This window comes from Danio aesculapii, chromosome 2 (assembly GCF_903798145.1).
Source record: "Danio aesculapii chromosome 2, fDanAes4.1, whole genome shotgun sequence".
NCBI lineage: Eukaryota > Metazoa > Chordata > Actinopteri > Cypriniformes > Danionidae > Danio > Danio aesculapii.
This window is the reverse complement of record NC_079436.1, coordinates 5,425,085-5,452,358: the sequence shown is the minus strand read 5'-3', so window position 1 is coordinate 5,452,358 and position 27,274 is coordinate 5,425,085. Positions and strand designations below refer to the sequence as shown.

General features: G+C 36.2%; 1 protein-coding gene across 14 annotated transcripts in view; it reads left to right on the top strand.

Moving 5' to 3' along the window:
- The first annotated feature begins 815 nt into the window (after positions 1–815).
- The window catches only part of dlg1b (discs large MAGUK scaffold protein 1b), a 185,212-nt gene continuing 158,753 nt past the window's right edge, over positions 816–27,274 (top strand). For 6 of the 14 annotated variants that reach the window (XM_056471362.1, XM_056471342.1, XM_056471318.1 and 3 more), the window contains exons 1-2: positions 816–1,464; positions 3,929–4,060. In XM_056471362.1, coding sequence (XP_056327337.1) covers positions 1,446–1,464; positions 3,929–4,060 — 151 coding nt within the window. In that variant the 5' untranslated portion in view covers positions 816–1,445. The remainder of the gene's footprint in view (positions 1,465–3,928; positions 4,061–27,274) is intronic. The other 8 variants (XM_056471376.1, XM_056471332.1, XM_056471394.1 and 5 more) reach the window with 3 other exon arrangements.

Sequence of the window (27,274 nt, the reverse complement as noted above, 5' to 3'; positions counted from 1 at the left end):
ATCATGTAACTTTGTTTTTAATAATTTTCATAAATTGTTTTGCGCATCAAAGAGTTTATTTGGAGAAAAAAAAACTAGATTTATGAAAATACATAAAAACAGAGTTATGCAAATGTAGTTTTAATATATAAAATCCAACTTGAAAACCATGTTGAGCATTAAACCATTGGTTCAACACAGAGATCAGGTTCTGTGTGGCTTTACATAAGGCCCTTAGTTGAGCCTCCACGTGAACAGCCATTACAACTTCTTGGCAGCACACTAGTAAATCAAAGCCGGTGTAGTCTTACACGTGAATGTTTAGTTTGAACTGAAAACACACACACAGCAATGTTCAGTCATCATATGTCCATCACAAGGAGCCTATATATGGACCATTGTTTACTCCACTTTAGTCAATGAGTCTCCTTTAAAGGGATAGTTCATCCCAAAATTAAAATTATATCATAATTTAGGCTACTCACAGTTTAATTGTGTCAAACCTTCTTCTGTTAAACACAAACAATGATATTTTGAAGAAAGTTGAAAACCTGTAACCATTGACTCTCCAAGTATTTGTTTTTCTTACTATAATGGAAGTCAAGTTTTCAGCTTTCTTCCTAATATCTTCTTTTAGTGTACAACAGAATACAGAAACCCACTTGAGGGGAGTAAATAGTGAGTAAGTTGTCATTTTTGGGTCGAACTATCTCTTTAAGAAAGTGTCAAGTCTCACCTTCCCAACCCTGAGCTGAAAGGTAGTTCAGGCCCACGATTGGGCGGTCAAGGGTAGGGTCTAAATCACGTGACATTCTTCCAACCCTGGGACGCCATTTTGGAGGAAAGTTTGGAATTTCTGACACATAGGAAGAAAAAAAAGAGGAGGAGGGAAGGAAAGAAGTTTGACGTTTAGGAAAAGAATCATCGGTTGCTGCGAAGGCGAAGGAGAATGAAGCGAACCGCGGACGCGACGATCTGAATCGCTTGTGTTCACACTCAGCCTTTTGCAGGCGCATGACAGGGAGGTGTATATTTACAGTTTGGGGAGTTTTTGGAAGCCCTCCTGCAACTGGCGGCGACATATGTTCAGCTTTTCCCCGCAGCCGCGGAGCAGATTTGGCGGCGGAGGCTGAATTTCAGCGTCTGGATGTGTTTTGAATGGAAACGCTGGGCTGTCAGCGGAATAATAACGCTCAAGTGCGACTGACAGGTTGAAGAAGAGGAAGAAGAAGTAGTGCAGCTCGACTCTTAAAAAACCCAGAGGCTCGTTTTTTGTAGCAGCCCGAACCGTCCTTATGTTTACCGGATAAACATTTGAGTTTCATGCCAACTGCGTCTAACTCACCCCGCCGTGAGACTCGTGTTGGGACAGGAGCGTTTTGTTGTCGTGTTTATCGTTCGTTTCTTTCGCGAGCTACTGTGCTGGATTTGTTATTATTATTATCGTGCACGAGCCCAACCGAAACATGCCAGTCCGGAAAAAAGGTGAGAAACACACTTGCCATTTTTTAGATATATTTTGCTGCCTAATCACTTATTTTGAGTCTTAACTTATTGGTTTAGACTGACAGATTATTAAAGAGATAGTTCAGGAAAAAAGTGAGAAACAGACTACTTAATATCGTGTAATTTTCACTACATTTGCGAGCTAGTCACTTCTTTTGAGGCTTAACTTATTTGTTTAGACTGACATATTATTAAAGAGATCGTTCACCCAAAAATGTTTATTGTCTCGCTAAACTTAACCTTTCTTCTGTTGATCACAAAAGAAGATATTTCGAAGAATGTTGAAGACCTGTAACCATCGACTTCCATAGTAGGGAAAAACAAATACTATGTAATTTAAGTCAGTGGTTACATGTTTCTAAAATGTTCCAACATTTTTCATTAAAGAAATAGTTAATATTAATAGGAAAAAAAGGTGAGAAATCGACCAAAAATTGTGTAACTTTCAATACATTTGTTGGCTAGTGACTGTTTTTGAGGCTTACCTTATTGTTGTAGACTGACAGATTATTAAAGAGATATTTTACAAACATTTACTCATTATTTACTCAGTTGGTTTTAAACCTTTTATTTGTTGAACACAAAAGAAGATATTTCGAAGAACGTTGAAGACCTGTAACCATTGACTTCCATGGTAGGAGAAACAAACTGTTACTAAGGAAGTCAGCGGTTACATGTTTCCCACATTTTTCCAAACAATCTTCTTTTGTGTTCAGCAGGAGTCAGAAACTCACAAAGGTTGAAACAAATAAACGCTGAGTAACATTAAATGATTCGCATACATTTACTCACTATTTACTCACTTGGATTTAAATGGACTTAAATACTATTTTGTAAGGTATTACATTTTATTTGATTTTATGCAGTGTGTGGTTGTATGCTAAAAATATATGAATATCAAGATGCTGTGTAGTTTATGAAGTCAATACAATCCTACTAGATTTGACATTATACTGCTTTGTTTACTGCAGTTACCAAGTTAAGACCATTATTTCTGCAGTTCTATAGGCTCTGACCTGCTGAATTAGCTAGATTTAATAGATTTTTATTCAGTATATGAATAATATTTTAGTTTTGGATTCATTTCTTACATTAATATTTAGTAAATATACTGTAAGTTAAAATCTCGCCAGTGTTTCCGTATGAAAAGTGGTTATAAAGGCTTAAAATGTATGGAAAGTATCTTAAAAAGGTCTTAAAAGGTATTGAATTTCATTCTCTGATTCTTGTATATACACATTTTTCAAAACTATCTTTGGTGTTCATCAGGAGTCAGAACTCATAAAGGCTTGAAACAAATAAACGCTAAGTAACGTTAAATGATGACAGAATTTTCATTTTTAGGCAAACTATCCCTTTAAGATCATTTATAATCTCGTTCTCATAAAACTTAATGTAAAGTCACATACTATATCACATGCCAGTCAGGAAAAAAGGTGAGAAACAGACTATGCAAAATCTTGTCATTTTCTGGCTAGTCGCTGTTTTTGAGGCTTAATTTATTGTTTTAGACTGACAGATTATTAAAGAGATAGTTTACAAACATTTACTCACTATTTACTCAGTTGGTTTTAAACCCTTCTTCTGTTGAACACAAAAGAAGATATTTCGAAGAATGCTAATGCCCTGTAACCATTGACTTCCATAGTTAGAAAAACAAACACTATGTAAGTCAGTGGTTATGTTTCCAACATTTTTCAAAAATATATATTTTGTGTGTTTAACAAGAAAGAAACCCATAAAGGCTTGAAACAAATAAACGCTGAGTAACATTAAATAAAGAGAAAATTTTCATTTTTAGGTGAACTATCCCTTTAAGATCATTTATAATCTCGTTCTCATAAAACTTAATGCAAAGTCACTTACATCACTATATCACATGCCAGTCAGGAAAAAAGGTGAGAAACAGACTATTCAAAATCTTGTCATTTGCTGGCTAGTCGCTGTTTTTGAGGCTTAACTTATTGTTTTAGACTGACAGATTATGAAAGAGATACTTTCTCTAAGAGATAGTTAAAGAGATAGTTCACGAGCATTTACTTACTATTTACTCAGTTGGTTTTAAACCTTTCTTTTGTTGAAAACAAAAGAAGATATTTCGAAGAATGTTGAAGCCCTGTAACCATTGACTTCCATAGTAAGAGAAACAAACTGTTACTAAGGAAATCAGCGGTTACGTGTTTCCCACATTTTTCCAAACTATCTTCTTTTGTGTTTAACATGAGTCAGAAACTCATAAAGGGTTTAAACAAATAAACGCTGAGTAACGTTATATGATGGGAGAATTGAAATTAAGTGAACTATCCCTTTAAGATTATTTATCTTATGCAAAGTCATTTACAGCTCCATATCACAAAGACATCAGTAAAAGTCACAAGCTGTTTCTTTGCAGTGTCGTGTCATTATGTAATTTATGAAAACTTTGTGTTTCTCTGTCTGATAGATGCACAGAGGGCTCTGTTACTTCTGGAGGAATACCGGTCAAAACTCAGTAGCACTGAAGACAGACAGCTGAGGCACTCCATCCAGAGAGTCATTGACATCTTTCAGAGTAACCTCTTCCAGGCTCTTATAGGTACTACAATGTGTCATTCAGTGCTGTCCTAGTCATAATGAAAGCTCTGTGTCATGCTGTGAGAGCTTCTATTTGTCTGTCTATCTATCTATCTATCTATCTATCTATCTATCTATCTATCTATCTATCTATCTATCTATCTATCTATCTATCTATCTATCTATCTATCTATCTATCTATCTATCTATCTATCTATCTATCTATCTATCTATCTATCTATCTATGTCCATCTGTCCATTTATCCATCTATCTATCCATCCATCCGTCCATCTATCCATCTATCCATCCGTCCATCTATCCATCCGACGATCTATATATCCATCCGTCGATCTATCTATCTATCTATCTATCTGTCTGTCTGTCTGTCTGTCTGTCTGTCTGTCTGTCCATCCGTCCATCCATCTATCCATCTATCTAGCTGTCCATCCATCCGTCCATCCATCTATCTGTCTGTCTATCTGTCCATCTGTCGGTCTATCTGTCCGTCTGTCCGTCCGTCCGTCCGTCCGTCCGTCCGTCCGTCCGTCCGTCCATCTATCCATCTATCCATCCATCCATCCGTCCATCTATCCATCCGACGATCTATCTATCCATCCGTCGATCTATCTATCTATCTATCTATCTATCTATCTATCTATCTATCTATCTATCTATCTATCTATCTATCTATCTATCTATCTATCTATCTGTCTATCTGTCTATCTATCTATCTATCTATCTGTCTGTCTGTCTGTCTGTCTGTCTGTCTGTCTGTCCATCTGTCCATCTGTCCATCCGTCCATCCATCTATCCATCCATCTATCTAGCTATCTATCTGTCCATCCATCCGTCCATCCATCTATCTGTCTGTCTATCTGTCCATCTGTCGGTCTATCTGTCCGTCTGTCCGTCCGTCCGTCCGTCCGTCCGTCCGTCCATCCATCCATCCATCCGTCCGTCTGTCTGTCTGTCTGTCTGTCTGTCTGTCTGTCTGTCCATCCGTCCATCCATCTATCCAGCTATCTATTTGTCCATCCATCTATCTATCTGTCTATCTGTCTATCTGTCCGTCCATCCGTCCGTCCGTCCGTCCGTCCGTCCGTCCGTCCGTCTATCTATCTATCTATCTATCTATCTATCTATCTATCTATCTATCTATCTATCTATCTATCTATCTATCTATCTGTCTGTCTGTCTGTCTGTCTGTCTGTCTGTCTGTCTGTCTGTCTGTCTGTCTGTCTGTCTGTCTGTCTGTCTGTCTGTCTGTCCATCTGTCCGTCCGTCCGTCCGTCCATCCATCCATCCATCCATCCATCCATCCATCAATCATCTATCTATCTATCCCTAACTTTAATGCTATTTGCGGCATTAAAAGCAAGCACATGATGTTGTGATCTCTGTCGGAAATATTCAGTATTATTTATCATACACTAAGTTTTTGCTTTCAGTGTGTGCTGGTCGCAACTTTTTCCCTCCAAAAATGTGGTGGGAGTCTTCGCACTGAGGTGTTGAGTAGTAAATCCCAATCAGGGATGTGTCAATTGCCTCTCTTCATGGGGATGAGAAAATTGTAACGTGTTAGTGACCGTGATCTTTAAACATTTAATTTTTTTACTTTAAAGGGATAGTTCCCCCAGAGACAGTTCATGTGTTAAAGAAAAAAGAAGATAACCTGTTACTATTTCACTGTGTAATCAATGGATACAGGTTTTCAGCTTTCTTAAAAACAAATTTCTTTTGTGTTTAACTTTGGAACCACTCGAGGGTAAGTAAATAGCCAATGAATAAATAATTTTTTTTGGTTGAACTATCCTTTTAACACATTCTGTCAATTCATATGTTATCCTAAGAGTACCTATGGAACCATGTTGTGAATAGTACAAAAACTCAAACTTTATTAAAATGAAAGTCTTATTTGAGGATGTTCTTGCATAAAGCAATCTGATCCTCTTCGGTTTGTTTTAACGAGTCCCAGTATTGAGTTTCTTAGTTCTCTCAGTTTTGCCACTGCAAACTAGGCAAAGAAAGCAAGCACAAGGAATGCTGAACAGCCTGTTTGAGTTTCTCAGGGGTTTGACTGGCCGTGTGCGACTGCCTTTCTGTGTTTGACCCTCAAGGTGTGGAGGCTTCCTGCAATAACCTCATCCTCTACTTCCCATTCTTTCGAGAAACTTAAACATTGAACCTTTTATTTCTTCAACTTTTTAAAGGGCCAGTTCACCCAAAAATGACAATTAGCACATGATTAGAAGCACAACAGCGAAGGAAACCACCTGAAGAAATTAAATAGATAACTAAGATTACAATTACAACCACTGATTTGTCTACTGCATTTTTCCCAGGAAGCAGTTTTTCATTCTTTCACCATCGAAAATTTTTATATATTTTAATTAAATTTTGATTTTAGAGAGAAAAGTCATCAGCGCTGTTTAAGAACGCGCTGAAATGTTAGCGGGAATTGGACGTTTTTAAAATTTCAGTACCGATTGGAATCGAATTCCAGTAATGTGACAACACCATATACAGCTAGAATGCCTCGAGGGTGTCTAAATTAGGAGATATTTACATTTTTGGGTGTACTGTCCCTTTAACACTTGACCTGAACACACAGTTTTCTAGTTGAATATTCTAGTTTTGTTAAAATAAAACCCATATAACTATAACAGTCCTAAATGTGTGTATTTGTAATTTATAACTTTTAATAATTTATTATAATGACAAAACATAATAAAATGTTTTCTACCTTGAGTGGCTGTAATGGACAAAACTGTCTGCATACATTTCATTTTCCGTTAGGGCTGAGCGATTTGGCCTAAAATCAAAATCTCGTTAATTAATTATACGTTTTTACGATGAATTAAACTAGATTACGATTAATGAACGTTTTAAATTTTTTTTATAAATATAGATATTTAATTTTTTTTCTTCATAGTTCACTGACGAGTTTTGTACAGTAAATATGCTCACGTATAACAAGTCAGAGATTTTTGAATGAAGGGTTCATGACTGTATTTAAAAAAATTGAGGGAAACACACTATCTATTGTCTATGATTATTTATTGAACATTAATGTTGAACAACTGACACTAAAACACACATTGCCTAAAAACGAACTGTTTTTCTTATATATAAAAAGGTGAAAATAAATAACTTGCATATTTGGAAACAAAATAAATTATTTTCAGTGTTTTACACATTAAAAGTAGAAAATCAGCAGTATCTCTTCTAAATAAAATATAGTAACTCTTGTATATCCTGTAAGTAATATTTGAAACGGTGCATTTCTTGCATCTTCTGTAAACAAATGTTTAATGGAAATAATAATTTAAATGTAATAAACAATATGCCGTCTCAAATTATTTCTAGCACAGCTTACAATCATCATCAATTTAGCGCAAATTAAAGGCTGATTTTTACTTGTGCGTCAAGCGCACTCTTATGCTCCAGCACAGCCTTCGAGCGGTCACATAGCTCTCGCCGTTGCCATGACCTCTCAAAAAAATTTAACTACACGTTGCAACGATGCGTAGTGCAAGCTCTGATTGGTCGGCTTGGTTGGTAGCGCTGACGAGTGTGGGTGAGGGTGAGAGCCGCATGAACCCGTTGGAGCAAGTGTTGAGTCCCGTGAAGGAGCTCCAGATGGAAACTGTTGTTTTATGTTTACCTTATGATTAAAGTTGTCGCACATCTGCTAGTTCCCGCCTCAAAATGAGCGAGTTTGAGCCACTTGTACATTAAGGTAGCGTTCAGAAAAAACAAAACACCAGCGAAGAAACTCAACACAGAGGAACATAAAACCTCACTGCCAGCTAGCGTTTCAGAAGTGTTATTGCAGAGCAACACAAACAGCGGCCAGAAGTATAAATGCACTGCAACACGCTAGGCATGCGCCATGAGTCACGCTGATCACTCAAAGCATAAGTATAAATCAGGCTTAAGGCTCAAGTTGACCGGTGTGACCCACGGCGACTGCCCTGCATGTAGCGATTCATTTATACTTCTCCCTGCTGTTTGTGTTGCTCCGCAATAACACTTCCGAAATCCTAGCTGGCAGCGAGTTTTTATGTTTCTCTGTGTCGAGTTTTCATGGGGTTTTGTTTTTTCCTTAACGCTACCTTAATGTACAAACAGTTAAAACGCGCTCATTTAGAGCACATGCAGACGTGCAACAACTTTAATCATAAGGTAAACGCAAAACTACAGTTTCCGTCTGGACCTTCTTCACGGAACTCCACACTTGTAAACACTCGCTCCAATGACAGGCTCGTTGCTGTCCCGCATCTCTCCACGCCGTCCATGCGTGTCAACACTACCTAACCGGCCAATCACAGAGTTTGCGCTACGTGTTGTCGCAACGTGTAGGTACATTTTTTGAGAGGTGCATGGGTATGCGACTTCGCGAAGGCTGCGCCAGACCATACATGTGCTCTCGACAGAGCGGGGTCACATGACTCCACACACAGTAAGCAAAATAATCGAAAAAAAAAAACGACCTGGGAAAATTAGATCGATTATAGTCGATTATATGTAAATTTCAATTATTTTTCGATTAATCGCCCAAACCTATTTTCCGCTACTTTTTGTTTTCCTTTGCATTTGAATTTGCGTGTTTCTGTGTGTCGTTTCAAAACAACATTTTTACTGCAACAAAAAAAATGTTGGTTATGGCTATATTACAAAAAATATTGTATTTTTAGGTTAATGACTTAAAATAAAATGACAGACATTCGAAACTTAATTCTAAAATCTCAAAAGATGCTTCGAATATAATAATATAATTCTAGTTAGAGATTTCTTGTAGTTTCAGGCCTTGTTGTATGCATAGTTGCATATTTTAGATTTGTTTACTAAGTAAACAAATTCGATGTGTGTTAGGACGAAGACTAGTCCTCTTCTTCTTTTGAACAGTTTTACACTGAAGTTTGCATATCACAAGACCCCAAGCTGTAAATATTTGCTTCCATAGTCCAACAGTGTTGCGTATGTATGGCACTGTTCTGTGTTTCTGTCTTACTCTAAGCTGCCATGATAAATCGTGCATTCAACATTGCTTCATAAGTTCATACATCATACATATGTAATCATCCACATGCATACTGTTGTTCACGTCCAGGCAGAAATCCCTCTTCTTATATACGTCCGGCATACACACGTGTCCTTCTTAAGAGTGCCGCTAATGAAAAATGCATCGGAGTGATGGTTTCCAATTTGACTTTTCAGCAGATATGTATTCTAAAGGACAAACAAAATGTAATCTGTCTGTTGACATGATTACCCCAGGCCTAATCCGCAGGCTGATGATTTACGATGGTTTCTCTGAGAGAGCAGCACTGCAGAGTTGGTGCATGTCTCCCAGTGATTAGAGCCTTAAGATCCGTCCCAGGACGCCAGAGAAGAAGAGTTAACCAGAGCAGGGCACTGCAGGTCTCCTCTTGCATGCCAAATGTGGGTCACAAGATACACCAGGTTTACCCATGAACAATAGCATTTTGGCATCGATATCGCAATGGGTGAATACGCAATAGTCAGAATGTGGACTCAAGATTATAGTTGACAGGTTTAGAACACAGTAATTTTTTGTTTAACCATATTAAAGTGAATGTTTTTATGATTTGCTTGCGTTTTTAAAGCTCGTGTAAACATTGTAAGGAAGTTTAAAGCATTTGGTCACAAGGAAATATTACTTTTGTAGATTTAACAAAGATTAATTGTATTTAATTATATACACAATGAACACTATGCAGCTTTATTGTACATTTGATTATTTTATTTCTATATATTTGTGTATTTGCTCAACTTTTTTAATAGTGGGTGAAAAAGTATTCAACATGTCTTTCTCAGAAAACATATTTCTAAAGGTGTTGTTGACTTTTCACCGGATGTTGATGACAACCAAAGAATACCACAAAGATAACAAATCTAATTAGACAAGCCAAGGCCAGTTTGTTTATCTAGCACATTTTATGCACAATGGTAATTCAAAGTGCTTTACATAAACAGGAATAAAAGAGACGAGTATAAATAAAATAAAAACAAATAATAAAAGTGATTAAAACAGATTCAAATGTGTTGAAGAGGTTATAAAAGAATAAAAAAGAAAAGAAAGACATAACAGTGCGATCTGTCGGACGTAGCACAGTGCTCAGTCAGTAAAGACACAGCTAAACAGATGTGTTTTCAGTCTTGATTTGAATGTACCTAATGTTGGAGCACATCTGATTATTTCTGGACGCTGATTCCAGCAGTAGGGGGCGCTGTTAGTAGCTGAAGGCCAATTCACCCTGCTTTGACTGAACTTTTGGAACTTCTAGTTTACATGATTCCAAAGATCTGAGTGATCTGTTAGGTTTGTGTTCAGTGAGCATATCTGTAATGTATTGAGGTCCTAGGCCATTTAGTGATTTACAGACAAGTAATAATACTTTAAAATCTATCCTGAATGTAACCGAGCCAGTGTAAAGACCTTAGGACAGGTGTAATGTGCTCTGATATTCTGGTTCTGGTCAGAATCCTGGTAGCAGCATTCTGGATAAGCTGCAACTGTCTGACTGTCTTTTTGGGGAGGCCAATGAGGAGGCAGTTACAGTAATCCTGCCTGCTGCTGATAAAAGCATGAACAAGTTTCTCTAAGTCTTCACTGGAAACAAAGTATCTCATTCTTGCAATGTTTTGGAGATGAGAGTATGCTGATTTAGTGACTGCTTTGACATGGCTACTGAAACTCATATCTGACACCAGAGTCACACCAAGATTCTTGCCCTTATTTTTTGTTGTTTGACCCTTAGAGCGAAGGTACGCTTTCACCTTGAGAACCTCATCTCTGTTCCCAAATGCAATGACTTCAGTTTTCTCTTTGTTTAACTGAAGAAACTTTTGGCACATCCAATTCATTTCATCAATGCATTGGCAGAGGGTGTCAATGGGGCTGAAGTCATTAGGCAGTAAGGCTAGGTAGATCTGAGTGTCATCAGCATAGCTGTGGTAGGAGATTTGGCAGTGAAAGCCCAGACAGCAGCTGAAATATCTCAGTAGTTCTTTAGCAACCCTATGCCCTTTGTCATTGTAAATTAATATTAGCTGCTTCAGTCCAACATCTACATTACCAGGATGAAGAAGATGAAACCAGGGTGGACATTTCAGCCAGACAATGATCCAAAACACAGCAGAGGAAACTCTCAAATGCTTTCAGAGAAAGAAAATCAAGCTGTAGAATGGCCTAGCCAATCACCTGACTTGAATCCAATAGAAAATGCAAGATAAAGATCAGATTTGAGACAAACCTCCCCCAAATTATCAAGATTTTTACATACTGTTAATGTCTGAGCAAGGCATGTGACTTCATTCTCTATACGAGAGGCGTCTTTAAGCTGCCATGACAAAAAATATACCTTTTATATAAGGTATTACATACATTTCAGTAGTTCTGTAGTTTCTTCTTGTGTCATTCCATTGTTATTACACATTTTTCTGGCTTTTTTGATTTGTCTTGTTTTTATGTTTGTATTGTTTGGGTTTTGATCTGAAAATGTCAACAGCTCCTTTAGAAATATTATTCCCAGAAAAAAATAAATAAATGATAAATATTTCATTCACCCCTGTATCTCTGCTTGTAATTTGTTGATTATATCCTATGCACTCCCCTTGAAAATCATCCCAAACAGTCTAAAAATAATAAGTTATCCTGAGGAAAAATTGCAATATAAATAGCAGAAAGTGTAAATATCATTTTTTCCAATATCGTGCAGCCCTACCTATGACAGAACACACCTACCTCGTCGAGAGTTTCTAGTTAACTGTTTTTGAAAATGAGAAAATCAGAGTTGGGGTAAGGTTAAATCACGTTATCTAAAGAAGATAATGGTGAGGTTTTTTTTTTTGTTGTTCACACACAGAAGAAGCTCTTTTAAATGCTCTCAGTGCTTTGTAAAGAGCTAGAGTGGTGAATTTGATCTCTCACAGGCAGGCCCATATCGTTTCCTAATCTTTATTCAGAGGTACTGCTTGAAACAGAATATGTAATGAATAAAAATCGCTTCCTCAAGTAGATAGGAAGTGTCTCCTGAAGCACAATGTAATCACTAGGGTGAGAGCCGGCAGCCAGAAATAAAACGACAACAAACAATCGAGTTATAATATATTTTTAAAGGGATAGCTTACCTGAAAAATACTATCGTCATTTACTTCCTGTTATAAACCTGCATGCATTGCTTTCTTCTGTTGAGCACAAATGAAGATATATTTTAAGAAGGCTGGAAACCTGTTATCAGTAGCTATGTTCCATCCACCTATTTTTATGCACTTTTTGCGATAATGCATAAAAAAATGCTTGATGGAAATGCCAAGATTTTGAAAATGCACACAAAAAAAACGTGTTCACAACTGAGTAGGATAAAGTTTTTATCTGATAAGAAAAATGTGCATAAACTATAAAGGAAACTCTATTATAAGTATGCGCATCAAAAAAGTCATGTGATTTTTGTTATAAGAGATTAGGGCTGTGCACAATATAGTTTCAGCATCGCTATGGCAACGTGCGAAGCTGCAATAGTCACATCGCAGGATTTGCAATGTCTAGTTGGGATTATAATAATAAACACCTCAGTTCAGAACATTTGATTTGTGGAGTCATCGCAAAAAAATTTGGCCACAATAAAGTGAAACGTTTTCCTTTTTAGATGTGTTTTTAAAACCTGTGACTGTAAGATTTCTAACAAATTTAAGCCGAGATTATATAGTTTGAAGTTTTAAAAAAGATGAATTATATTTATGTTATTTATTATGATGTTATTTTACGTGTTTGAGTTATTTTACGTATGATTATTGAATTTCTATACCTCAACATTGTTTATTTCATTTGTGTTTTGGTCAGTTGTATTCATCTGTGTTTGTAATTTGTTTATTATATTTTATATATAATATATTTGTTTTAATATATTTAATCAATCTAAATGTATGGATTCCTTCCAAATAGGGTTATAATCTTGTGAAATTATTGCATTTAGGGCTGCACAATATTATATGGAAAGATCTTATATTGCAATATTTAATTTTTCTGTGATAAAATACATTGCGATATGAATACAGTTTCACGAGATGCTTTAAATAGCTCTTTTTGACGGTTTTCTGGGGAGTCTTAACAACGTTCAGGTACAGAAATTAAATAATTACAATGCAAAAATGCTTTTCTTACTTTGCTTTTGTCTTGTTTCTTAGCTAGATATCTAAAAGTTCTTGTATATCAAGTAAAAATATTTAGTTTTCACCTTCAGAAGAAATATCAAAATTAGGACATTTTCCTTAAATTATATACCAATGGGGTAATTAAAATAATAATCTTATTTTGACTTTGAAATGTAGATATTTGGTCAAGAAACAAGACAAATACTCTAAGTAAGAAATACATTGTTTGCATAAATCGTATAAATAATTAAATACAATTCATCTTTGTTACACCTCCGAATATCATTCTTTTTGGACCCAAACTCTCTTGAAATGCTCAGTCAAAGGCCTTAAAAACACATGCAAATGATATCCTTTCACTCTATTAGGGTTAAACTTTGCAGTGACTCTACAAATCAGATGTGTTCTGTGGCTCCTGGTTAACTATAATCCAGACTCAACATATATGCATATTCAATTCAATTCACCTTTATTTGTATAGCGCTTTTACAATGTAGACTGTGTCAAAGCAGCTTCACATAGAAGGTCATAGTAAATTGGAACAGTGTAGTTTAAGTTTGTAGTGTTAAAGTTCACTTCAATTTAGCTCAGTTCAGTGTGGTTTAAAAATCACGACTGAGAGTCCAAACACTGAAGAGCAAATCCAACGATGCGCAGCTCTACCGATCCCAAACCATGCAAGCTAGAGGCAACAGCGAAGAGGGAATAAAAACTTCACTAATTGGTGAGGTGAATAAAAAAAAAACCTCATATCTTGCGATCTGATTATTGCCGATACGCTCATTGTGATATCGATGATGAAACGATATATTGTGGAGCCATAATTGCAATTTATATATTCAGAGAAACAAAATATTGCAATGCCATTTTGTTTCAATATCGTGTAGCCCTAAAAGAGATTATTTGATGATAAAAATGCACAGGACAGTATTGAAGGACAAACCAGCGGACAAACTACATAATATATCTGACCTGTTGTTTTGGTCACTCTAAAATACCTTAGCCAAAGTCTATCATCACACTGGTTTGATATTATTATTATTATTATTATTATTATTATTATTATTATTATTATTATTATTAGCTATTATTATAATTAAATGAGCTGAAACAGCAAAATTCTTAAGGATTTTTTGGGACAACTTAATTGTTTTATTAAGTTAACTTAATCCACTTGCATTTGTAAAAAAATGATTTAGGCAACTTAATCGATTTGTGTTAGGACAACATGAAGGAATTATGTGGAACCCAGCATTTTTTTTACAGTGTAGTTAATGACTTCCAAAGTACCTTATTTGATTTTCTACTATTAGTATTTCTTCAAAAGATCTTCTTTTGTGTTCAACAGAATAAAAAACTCATAATCGTTAGAAGTCGAAATCGAAACCGAATTTTCAATTAATTGCACAGCCCTATAACATATCCTAAATAAATAACTAAAACATGTCAACTAAAAAGTGCAAGGTAAAAAGTAACAGAGGCTGCGATATCAGCTACCAGATCTATGTTCAGTTGTCAGACACCCACATGAAAATACACTAAAGTAATTTATAGTAAATACTATAGTGTTTTTTTTTAACCACACTGACACTGACACCTCCAATAGAGATGAAGATTGTGCGACAAGTTTTGCAGTTTGCTGCGTTGCACAGTTCAAGCTTGATGAACTCTGACCTGCGAAATCGCATCACTTGACTGCATGAGACCAATCGAGGATCAAAACATGGATAGAAATTTTAAATATGGAGCAATCGCTGGCTTTTTTAAATGTCTAATCTCTTGTTTAAGCCCCTTTTCGCAGCACCGTGCAACAGAATTTCGCAAGCTCAAACTTTAGTGTGACCGCAGCTTTAGGCTTTCTAGAAACATCCGTGCAGGTGTGTTGAGGCAAGTTGGAGCTAAAATCTGCAGGACATCTGCCCTCCATGACAGAGTTTGAGAATCCCTGCTATAGGGAATTTAATCATTCATTAAATATAATATATTAAAGATAAAAAAGTGAAACACACAGCTTTATTCAGGTAATGAAATAAAATATTTTAAAGTAATACTTCAGTGTATAAATAATCCAATACAATACATCTTTATTAATGTTACAAATGGTTCAATTGCTTGTGCTTGAGTACTTTAAACTCTCTTGTGCCTGAATACTTACTCGGTCTTAAAAAACGTTTACTCTATTATAATAAAGCTCTGCAGTGACTTCACAAATCTCATGTGCTCTAAACTGTTGGTCAACTATATTCCCAACATATAAACTCAACATTGCACGTTCTGTGGTGTGACTATTGTGATTGCGCACATTGTAAAATCGAAGCTGAAATGATATATTGTGCAGCCCTAATTGTATCAATTGTCTAATTATCTACAAAATGCATTCGGTTTCTAAACTCTTTAAACACAGCGTTAGATAATGAAGACGTGTCAGTGGTAAAGAGACCCAGCAGGCACTGTGAAAACTGTGGAAATTGTATCCTGTGGGTGCAGAGGTCTGTTAATCAGACGTCAATACAGCACTCTGTTTAAGGGTTGGCTTACCACAGATCTCATTCCGGGGTGAGAGGAGTGAACATGAGACTTGGAGAAATCAAGGATTCGGCTGATTGACACCTTTGTTTTGACTCGCTGCGGGGAGAGGGTTTGTCTCCAATGAAATATAGTGAATAGTGCTGGGTGTTCTACTAGTTCATGTTTGGTCATTATTATTTTTTTTTAAACACTCCATACTGGTGCATAGTTAAAATAGGTGCTGCTGCATGTACAGTTGAACTGTGAATTTTTTTTTCTTTTTCAAATATTTCACAAATGATCTTTAACACAGCGAGAATTATTTTCCCAGTATTTCCCTGAATAGTTTTTCTTTTGGAGAAATTATTTTTTGTTTTATTTCAGGTAGAATAAAATCAGTTTTTAATTAAAAAGTAAACATAAAAGAAAACAATATTATTAGCCCCCTTAAGCAAACCGAACCAAACCGTACCGTACCACTTTTTCGGCACCCTTTCGAAAGGGTACCAAAAGCCGGAGCTAGACGTGCAGCTGAACGCTATTGGTTTACAGAGATACGTCATTCGCTTACGCAACAAGCCAAAATGAAAACGAAAGAGCTGCCATGTTTAAAATTCAGCCGAGAGATTACAGCGTAATTATATATACATATAATAACATGCCATGGTCGACCCGGGCTAAAACAAACCTTGTCGTCGTCTTGATGAACAGCCACAAAGCCAAAAAGAAGAGCAGATTTTACCCTGTTCCCTGTAGTTTTTTACGAGCTAGTCTGAAGCGTGAGCGGTTTCGTGTTCTTTCTTGCGCGAGCGTGCGCGTCTATATCTGAAATAACAAACTTGAGCTGATGATAATAATGTGCGCTTGATTATTGACGTGCTTTTGAAACCCGATCCTGTCAGAAACTGACAAACGTGAGAGTGAAGCGCGAAAAAACAAAGGAGAAGCCAGAAAAAATGAGCACATTATTTTTTTCAGCAAACGTGAACAAACTGCCATGTTTAACTATTATCATCACCTTTTGGACTATTATGAACTCTGAATGATGAAATTACTCTCTAATAGAGGTTACATAAGCTGACACAGATGAGAGGTTTGCTCTGACTGTGGGCTATATTTTATGTTGATTTTGAACCTAAATAAGAACTAAATGTCTGCTGTGTGTAGTTCTTCTGTAATTGGTAACATATCGGAGACTGTAAGGGTCTGTATGTGTTCATATATGTTCATTTATTTATTCATTTTATATGATTGCAGACGTTACAGTGGGCTATTCGCACTGTCATTGATCTGCCATTATAATCAAATCATGTTCATAGAAAAGTTAGTAATAAACATTATACAGAAGTATTTATGTGTATAAAGCGTCTGTTTTGTGAGAAGTGCTTCTCATATTAAAAGCGACCCGTACAGCTTTACTGTGGACATTTTCTCGAGTGAAAATGACGTCGATTGAAACTTTCTGTCTTACACCACGCCCACCAAAAGGGTACCCTTGGTAGTTGAACGCAAGCCTGATAAAGGTGACCCGTACCGACCCGAACAGTACCGTACCGTACCAGTCAGTGGAAATGAGCCATTAGAGGTGCAGTATGTAAGTTAGGCACCCAGTGGTTGAACTAGGTATTGCATTCCTGGTTAACACACAAGCCAGGTTGCCAGATTCAGGACACCAACAGCATGCATGACTATCAAGTAGGGCTGTGCAATTAATCGCAATCGCAAAGAAATCGTGAGTGTATTGAGTGTTTTGAGTGTATAGGATTAGTTTGTCCATATTGCACAGCCCTGCTATCGAGGATTTAAACTGAGTTCTAACTAAAGCCACCAGAAGGAATATTTTCCGTATTAAAAGCAGTTTTGGTCCAAACCAACACCTGAAATTAATATTTTAGAAAATGCCATTTTACATGACATTTATTGCAATACTACTGAAAGAAGCAGCAGATAAAATAAACCATGTGAAATTGAATTTCAGTACTGTGCAAGCCCACACATTTCAGTGATTCAGCATCTACATTTAATAACGTTAAAGGTGTTTAAAATGTATTAATTAAATTAGAAACTTTATCATTTCGCTAGAGTGCAGTGAGCGCACTATTCTGTGCTTCTGAATGGCTGTATTTAAATTTCAGTCATATTTTGTCAAACAGCCAAATTTCTTATCGCTGCAAATCTCGTTATATAGCATGTCGTTAGGACATGAGATTACAATGTAACCTGCTCACCTAATGTTTATGTTTGTAATATTTATATTACTTCCTAATAATAACTACCTCATGAGGACCTCTGAATCTCTGTCTCTTTGGCCTCTAATGTCCACCGGAGGATTCATTTCGATCGCGGACACATACTTTGAGAGCTTTCCTGACTGAATGAATCAAATATGCTGCTTTCCACAAATGCAACCCGGGGTGCTGAAATATAATTGGCTGAACTGGCATTTGGTGGGTTAAATGACCAAAACAAAGATAGACATCCTGGCACGTAACGCACATTTTCGAAGCAGAATATCTGAATTTAGCATTGTTTTTCAGGTAAACAAGAATGTTCACTTGGCATGTTTCTTAAATATGTGCAAACATGCATTCATTCATTCATAAATTTTTCTTCGGCTTAGTCCCTTTATTCATCAGGGGTCTCCACAGCGGAATGAACTGCCAACTTATCCAGCATATGCTCTAAGCATTGGCTGCCCTTCCAGCTGCAACCCAGTACTAGGAAACACCCATACACTCTTACATTCACACACACGCACTACGGCCAATTTAGTTTATTCAATTCACCTATAGCGCATGTCTTTGGGGAAACCGGAGCACCTTGAGGAAACTCCACACAGAAACTCCACACAGAAATGCCTACTGGTCAAGCCGGGACTTGAACCGGCGACCTTCTTGCTGTGAGGTGACAGTGCTAACCACTGAGCCACCATGCTGCCCAACTATGCTCCTGTTCATTGTTTTTGTGGACATGTAAAACAAAACCTTTTCTATTATCTTTTGATGTGTTATGGTAGTACTGCTAAAATAACTAAAGATTAAGAGTGTCAGTACTCCCATTTTAACATGCACATTGCGTACTCCCTGAACTGACAAGAATAAACAGAACGCCTCATGATGATGACATCGCTATTATACTAAGGAGTGCATTCAGGATTAACCTCTTAATAGCTCATTCTCAAACAATTATTAAATCCTGTTTCGTCACTCAGACGTTTGCACTCATTAATAATTTGCTTCAGTCATAACTTTGCCTGATGTCAGAGCGATTTGCCGCAGAGCAGATTAAAGAGCAAACTTGTAAATCTGCCACACTGGTTATTACTTTCCTTCAAATGCATGTTTTTTTTTTATCCTGGCTGACTGAAAGCTTGTTGTTGTCCATACTGGTCTAAATCTGCTGGATCAAACAGATGTTGTGGAGTCCTGGTGTGAGAAGAAGGTTTTAGCACGAGTTAAATGAGATAATTTTTTCCAAATGATGACGTTTTAGCTATTATTAATCGTTAACAGAGGATTTCTGCAATTACTGATTGGGATTTTTCCATTACATTTTTTTTATGTTGTTGGTTTTTGATATATCAGACATTACACCTTTGCATGAGCAGATAAAACTTTTCAGATGGCATTGCAGCAGTATATAAATCACAACTGTTATTTTAGTCCGACAGCTGGCAGAAAGGTCAATAACTGTAACAAAATCATAGACTGTAAAATATATGGACGTAGCATCCGTGACGTCACCCATAGGTTTCTGAAGAGCCCAAATGAAGCTAAAAGTAGGCGTGGCCAACCGTCGCCATTTTGTTCGCGCGTCATCGCACCCACGGCGGGATACCAAACAAGGGCAAAAAGGCGGAGAGTCAGACACGTGCTAGCATTTTGCTTGGACCTGGTTTAGACAGAGCTTACTTTGGGAGAAACGCTTAATACTTTATTACCTGCGACTCGTTTGTGTTCTGACCACATGTGCTTGGCTGTACACTATATCAATAAAGTGTTTAGACTTTTAAAAACACTGCTGTAATACATTGAGCCACTAAGCAGTGTTCTTATGATGTTTTTCAACAGGAGGAAACCCCGAAATACGTCCAAACACTTCAATTATGGTCTGTGTTAGTAAATCCGAGACTATTGATGAAATCCAGGCATAACACTGTACGACAACGCTTCAGATGACTGTTTTATAGCCTACAGCTAATCAATCTGTCAGATTCTGGAGGGCAGAAACCTAGCTGTCACTCAAGTGGCCACGCCCTTAATTATGCAGACTTAATAAAACGAAACGGATGAGTTATAAAAAAAAAATTCACCCCCCTCACAGTTGTCATGAAGGTTATTCATGGCTATATGCACCAAAGCTATCATTTGTACCAGGCTGTAAGCATGTTTTTATCAGCTGTAAAAATGGCCAATTTCCCATTGCGGTCAGAAATGACCTGGACTTCCTGGAGACAGCCCCCCAAGGCGAGTCGATGAATTGCAGTTTTAGTTACTTCCGTATTGGCTTCCCGAGCGAGAGCGGGAGGTTGCCCCTTGAACAAAATGCATTAAGCAAAGTATTACAAGTGCAAATTACAATGTTCGATGATGGTAAAAATGAATGCATACTAAAATAATTAAAATGATGATGATCATCATTAAAATAAAAATAATGTCCAGCAATCTCACGTACTTTCAGTAGAGATGATTTTAGTTTTCTGCAGATTTTGACACGGAGTTAGTAAAAAAAAAATTTTTTAATTAAAGCAAAACTGTCAAATACTCATGATTGTCTTCAGGAAAACAGGTTTTTATTCAAAACCGCTTTTGATAATTGCTCTATAGATTCACTGTTGTAACAAAATGTATCTATGAGTGCATTAACATGAACGTTTGTAAACTGATTATGCATATTAAGCTTATGCATATGTCATGTAAATGCATTATCTGGGTTTCATTCAGCGGATACTGACTCAGATCTACACCGTAAAACCGTATAATTTAAGTTAAATCAAAGCGCTTAAGAAAATTGATTGGGGCAAACCATTAAGTTTTGAAACTAAATGGTTTAAGTACTGTAAAATCGTTTGTGTTGATATTTATACATTTAGAGTATTAGTAACTTAAACATTTTAAGCTCAGTTATTAAATCAGTAGTTCAGTTAATAGATTGAATTAAGTCCAAACAACTATATAGCTATTCAAATGTATTTATAATACAAACTAAAGAAGACTCATATTTATCAGCATATCTATGTTTTCTGGTATAAGCTGAGGTCTTTGCACATTTACAATGTCCCCTGCTGATGAAAAAACTCTTTCACTGGGGACTGAGATGGCTGGTGTGAAGAGGAAAGCCTTTACTAAACCAGAGAGCAGCATGTACAGAGGTGGTCAATGGGCCACTGGCATAATATACTGATTAGAAAATGACTAATTATAAAGTAGAATAGAGACAGGAGTTGAACATTATTATGAAGGTGAATAATTAATATTACTTGTATAATTAATTAGTATAAGTATCAGTGTGATACACTTCAGAAGTGATAACCTTGAACGTTTTTAAATATTCAATAATAAGCAAATATTAAAATAGGATTTAATTTAAAAAGAGAGGGTGAAGAAAATGTAATACCTGCTAAATTATCCAGTCTGCGTGGTTTGGCCTATTAATAGTTTATCACTGTGCTGACGGTTTATATGCATTATATTCGTTGTTCTGTTAGTGTAAGTAAACGTCTTTTTGCAGTATTTGCACACAGTTTGTGTTTGTCTGGTGCACTTCACCAATGTCATTTCACTCGCCGCCCAACCTCTTGCTCGCCACTGATGTGCAGGTAAAGCGAGATTGCGCCTGTAAACACAGCGCCCCCTCTTTTCAAAACATGTATCGTGATTCATTCAACATTTCTACCGGTTTGAATCGTCACATATTTTAATCAGTTTTCAACCGACTCACTGTGAATCGTTACATCCTTAGTAATGAGGCGAAAACTGCTGTAGTGGCCACACCACCACACTATACCCAGAGTTTTTGAAAAACTTCACCCAAGCTTTAGTTTGTCAACCAATACTCTGTTTTCATGTGGACATGTAATAAAGTCACATTAAACAGCGAAACTACTTAGAAAAAAGTGTGGTTTTGTTTGGACATGGCCTTAATTAGAAAAAATAAACGAAACGATCATCGTCATTTTAGAAAGTCTGGAAAACATTCGCAGCACTTTTCCCACGATTTTTTGTTACAAACTTATTCCAAAATGGATTAAATCAATTATTTAAGTTTTACAAGCAATACCCTATAATGACAAAATAAAATAAGTTTGTTTGAAATGTTTGAAAATGCATTAAAAATACACTTTATCAAACTATATTACGTTGATATAAACTGCATACTAGGCATGGGCTGGTATAAGATTCTGACGGTACGATAACCTTGGATAAAAATATCACTGTTTTCACAGTATTGTGATTACTGCTCTAAAATATATTCTTTTAAAATGTCAATAAACAATACCCCCCCCCCCCACCCCTTTGAACACAATATATTATATTTTTAGAGACATTTATAATATTTTGGAACAGCAAACATGTCAGGCTGAATTATGTAAATCAATCATTGACTTCACAGATTTAATTACAATTGAAAACAGCATCTTTGGATATCTTTTCTGCTGCAGATGCTGTTGTCCTTAAAAAAAACTCTTACACACACTTTAGGAATGGTATAGCAGAAAACTTTGGTGGTCTTAAAACCTTGACTTTTTTAAACCGTGGTATCCCATGCCTACTGCACACTCTCATGCCATATAGTTTAATTCTAAAAAGAAAATGTTGATATTGAGCAAATATGATATACCACACAGCCCTACTTGCATGGAGCAAATGCAAATGGAAATTCAAAGGCTATTTTGCACACGTGGTAAAGAGAGAAATGCTGCTGTCTGAATTATGAGGCCAAATATAAATGGAATTTGCATATAGCAGGTGTAATTGGAGTGATTTTTAGTTTGTCAATAAAAACGCTGCTTTAAACGTACTTGTTCAGCAAAACCAAATAGGTTTGCACAAAGCTGGGTTTTTCACCAGCTGCTTTCTGGTTTGCTTCAATGAGATTTACAACTGAAGTTCTGAAATATTTTGTTCAGATATTACAGCTGACTCAGCTTGAGCGCTGTATAATGCACACTCTTATGTAATGCATTTTTAATTTGTTTGATGCAGGATGATTCAGCACTTGAAAAATCTGTATACCATCATTAGGATCTTTTGATTTATGTGTTCCAGATTATTTTTACTAGCATAAGTTCTCAACATTTTCCATTTTTGGGAAGATTGGTTGCAGATATGAAGTTGCTCTTGACGTTTTGTGTTGTACACCTTTCTCTTTGATTATTTTATTAACGTGTTGAAGTCACAGGTAATTTATTAATATAAATGACACTGCGGCACACACATACATATTGTTAGTTTCTTAACCTTTGGTTTCAATTAGGTTAGGGTGAAATTTCCATGTTGTCTAAGACAAAACAATTGTAAAAATATTATATATACAGTACTGTGCAGAAGTCCTAAGCAATATACCAGCTTTGTTGGCCTAAGACTTTTGCACAAAATACAATCAATTAGTCTATAGTCTATTTATTAAAAACAAACAGAAAATATAGGAAATATGTACAAAAAAACAACAACGGCACAACATTTCCTCTTCAAGCAAAAGTGTACATTTATTGTGGATTCCCTTGAAGTGTTTTGTTCTAATTGTCCTGAGATTTTCTGAAATAATGTGCTGTGGAATATCAAACTTCTTTTAACACTTTCCAGAGTACTTCATTAGGTTTAGAGAGTCGTATCTGTCTTTTTCTTTCCAGGTGATCTCATACAGCCTCTATAATATTCAGGTCTGGACCCTGTGAAGGCCATTCCATGACTGTCTGTGTTTCATCAGTTGTTTTCTTTCTCCAAATAGGATTTCACTGCAATTAGCAGATCATTGTCATGCTGAAAATGAAAACTATTACCACTGAAGTCCTTTCCAGAAGGAATGGCATAATGGATTAAAACCTATTTGTACTTTTCAACTTTAACGATTCCATCAATTCAGACAATATTGCTAACAACACTGGTAGAAATGAAGCTTAAACCATGACAAACAGCCTCTCTCTAACATTGTCTTACACATGTCTTAAACAATTGAACCAAAATAGTTTATAACTCTTATCAAACCATACATCAACAACTAAAAGATCATTTATTCACCCTGTATACATCTTAATAATAATAAAAAAAATTGACAGAACAAATGTATGCTTATGACTGGTACTGTGGTAGAGGGTCAAATACAGTTGAAGTCCGAATTATTAGCCCCCCCCCCCCTTTTTTTTTATTTTTATTTTTTTATTTTTTTTATTTATTTATTATTTTTTTTAAATGATTTTTTCTTTTTTTAATGTTTTCCAAATGCTGTTTAACAGAGCAAGGACATTATCACAGTATGTCTAATATTTTTTCTTCTGGAGAAAGTCTTATTTGTTTTATTTTGGCTAGAATAAGTTTTTAATAAAAAAAAAAACATTTTAAGGTCATTTTAAGCCCCTTTAAGCTATGTTTTTTTTCTGATAGTCTACAGAACAAATCATCGTTATACAATAACTTGCCTAATTACCCTAACCCCCCTAGTTAACCTAATTAACCTAGTTAAGCCTTTAAATATCACTTTAAGATGTGTAGAAGTATATTGAAAAATATCTAGTCAAATATTATTTACTGTCATCATGGCAAAGATAAAATATATCAGTTATTAGAAATGAGTTATTAAAACTATTATGTTTGGAAATGTGTCTAAAAAATCTGCTCTCCGTTAAACAAATTGGGAAAAAAAAAATAAACAGGGGGGCTAATAATTCTGACTTCAACTGTATATCCATTATACCATCAGTAAAACAACAGATTTAATGTTGGCCTAAAACTTTTTAAATTATTTATATAATTTTACATGAGAGATCAATCAGATGGTAAATGGTAGGGTTTTGTGACAGCCTCCAGCTTCTCCAGGCTTTCAGCGGCATTGACAAGTGAAAGAACAGCCTTTAATCTCAAAAAATAAATCCTGGATTAGTTTACTCAACCTGTATTGTTGGATTTGTAGGCCCAAAGTTTTATTTTGGTCCTACCGTACAGGCTCCAAAACAACATAGAATTGCTATTTTTCCATATGCTAGATTTGTGATTTTAAGAGGGACTACATTATTCCTGCATTTTGCAAAGTTATTTTAGGCAGGGCTCGAAATTGCGACCGTTTTGATCGCATATACGCATATAATTTTATCTGTGCGACCTCAAAATATATTTGGGAGCTTTTGTGCTAGTGCTTAAAATTGTTGCCGTGCGACCAGTTTTCACAGCAAAATGTTCACCGCATGCGCAGATTTAGGAGACATTCATGCATTATTCATCTTTGCACCTTTGCACATAAAAACGCTGCGCTCAGGAATAGTTTAAAACAGTTGTCATGTCAACTTCCAGCAGTAAACAAAGCCCGCAATGCATGTCCCACCTTCAAGCTCTTCTTATCGGCCCACTGCGCTAGAACAGAACACGTATATATTGGTTAATTTCAGCTGTCAATCACTCAGTTCCGATGACAGGGAGCTACAGCTGCGAAAATGTAAAGGTCTGGATACGAGAGAATGAAAACAACACTGACAGATTTAGTTTTAGAAACCACCTGAAGTTACAAATAATGGCACATCTGATTACTGATCATGTAATGAATGTCAGTCCAGCATTTACACTGTTTGAAGAGTGGATAAAAGACTTCCAGTGGTTAAAGTCCGCTATGAACATGACTAATTCACCGTAAAGCCGGTGAGATGGAGTTTGCTGGTAACAGTGTTTGCCACATCCACACATTTTAAGCACGAGATGTTCTATTTAATCCTTCATTTAGTCATCACGGCGCTGTCATTCGTGCGACAGACACCGTGTTCACCATCGCTAAAGATCATGCATTCACTGAGATGAAACTGATATTGCAGCTTGTGAAAAGACTGTTAATTCAGTTAAGATGCAAATAATAAGTTATATGTCAATAGCATCTGTGCAATATCAGACACCACCTGTGAGAACAGCACAGTTATTATTGTTAACTCAGTTCATCTCATTCACGTTAAGCAGTGTGTGTAGGGCTAGTGAGCACATGCAGATTTTTGTTTGTTAGTTTGTTTGTCATTAGTGTTGATTTCAAATGCTATAAATCTGTAAATATGAAATGTGTAGTAACGGTGCTCATAATTTTTGGTGGGTGCGACTAAATTTTGTAAATTTAGGAGCACTGTTGGTACCAAAAAAAAAGGTTAATTTCGAGCCCTGTTAGGGATTGATTTTGTACAAATTCTAGACTAAAACAAATATTGCTTACTAATACTAGAAAAACTAGAAAGGCAAACTGATGAATTGGTTTGAAGCCATTTGTGGAAAAGGAAAAATAATATATAAAAGAGAAAACGCTTCAAATCTCAAGAGCCATCTCCATTCTCCAGTCATGTCACCCAGCCACCTTTACTCAACCGATATGTTCGAGTTCCTGTAAATGCAAATGTTCATTGCAGAAACCTTTCCAAAATGGCCAAATACAAAAGAGACAGCAAAAGAGAGATCATCTTTTTAATTGAAAAGCGGCCCAAAGGTGAAAACAAATACTTAAATTTGAGAGGAATACTTACAAGAGAGGAAAATGACAACAGCTAGTCAAGTTATCACCCATTCATAGTGTTTTAAATGTTAAATGTTTGCACCTTAGACTATAAAAGATATGGGCGTAGTATCTGTGACATCACCCATAGGTTTCTGAAGATAGCAAATGAAGCTACAAGTAGTCGTGGCCAACCGTTGCCATTTTGCTTGCGTGTCATTGCACCAACTGGGGGTTACAACAAAAGGGCAAAGAGGCGGAGCGACAATGGAGCTACAAACACCTGCTAGCATTTTGCTTGGACAGGCTTTTCTTTGGGAGAAACGCTTAATACTTCATCACCTGCGACTCGTTGTGTTCTGACCACATGTGCTTGATTGTGTACTATATCGATAAAGTGTTTAGACTTCTAAAAGAAGGCTTCATTGCGCTCTTCAGGAGGAAAACACGAATTACTTCCAAACACTTCAAATATAGTCATATGTTAGTAAATGCAAGGCTATTTATGAAATCCAGGCATAACACTGTATGACAACAGATGACTGTTTTATAGCCTACAGCTAATCAGTCTGTTACATTCTGGAGTGCATTACAGGTCTAAAGAAAATTATACTTGATAAATTATCTTAAGTAAAACAAATACATTTATAGAGATGGTATATAAGTATATAATTTCACTCACCTGGGAAATGGAGGCAACTTGAATGTTTTGTGAGCGCAATTAAGTGCACACAGCATGCCATATCATCTGATAATTGTAGGAAATGATCCCAAAAGGCAGCTGACTGTAGAAAGCCACATAAAACAACACAAAAATATGATGTGTATGTCGAGTTCAGCGGCTAATCAGCCGGAATCAGCTAAAGTGACAAG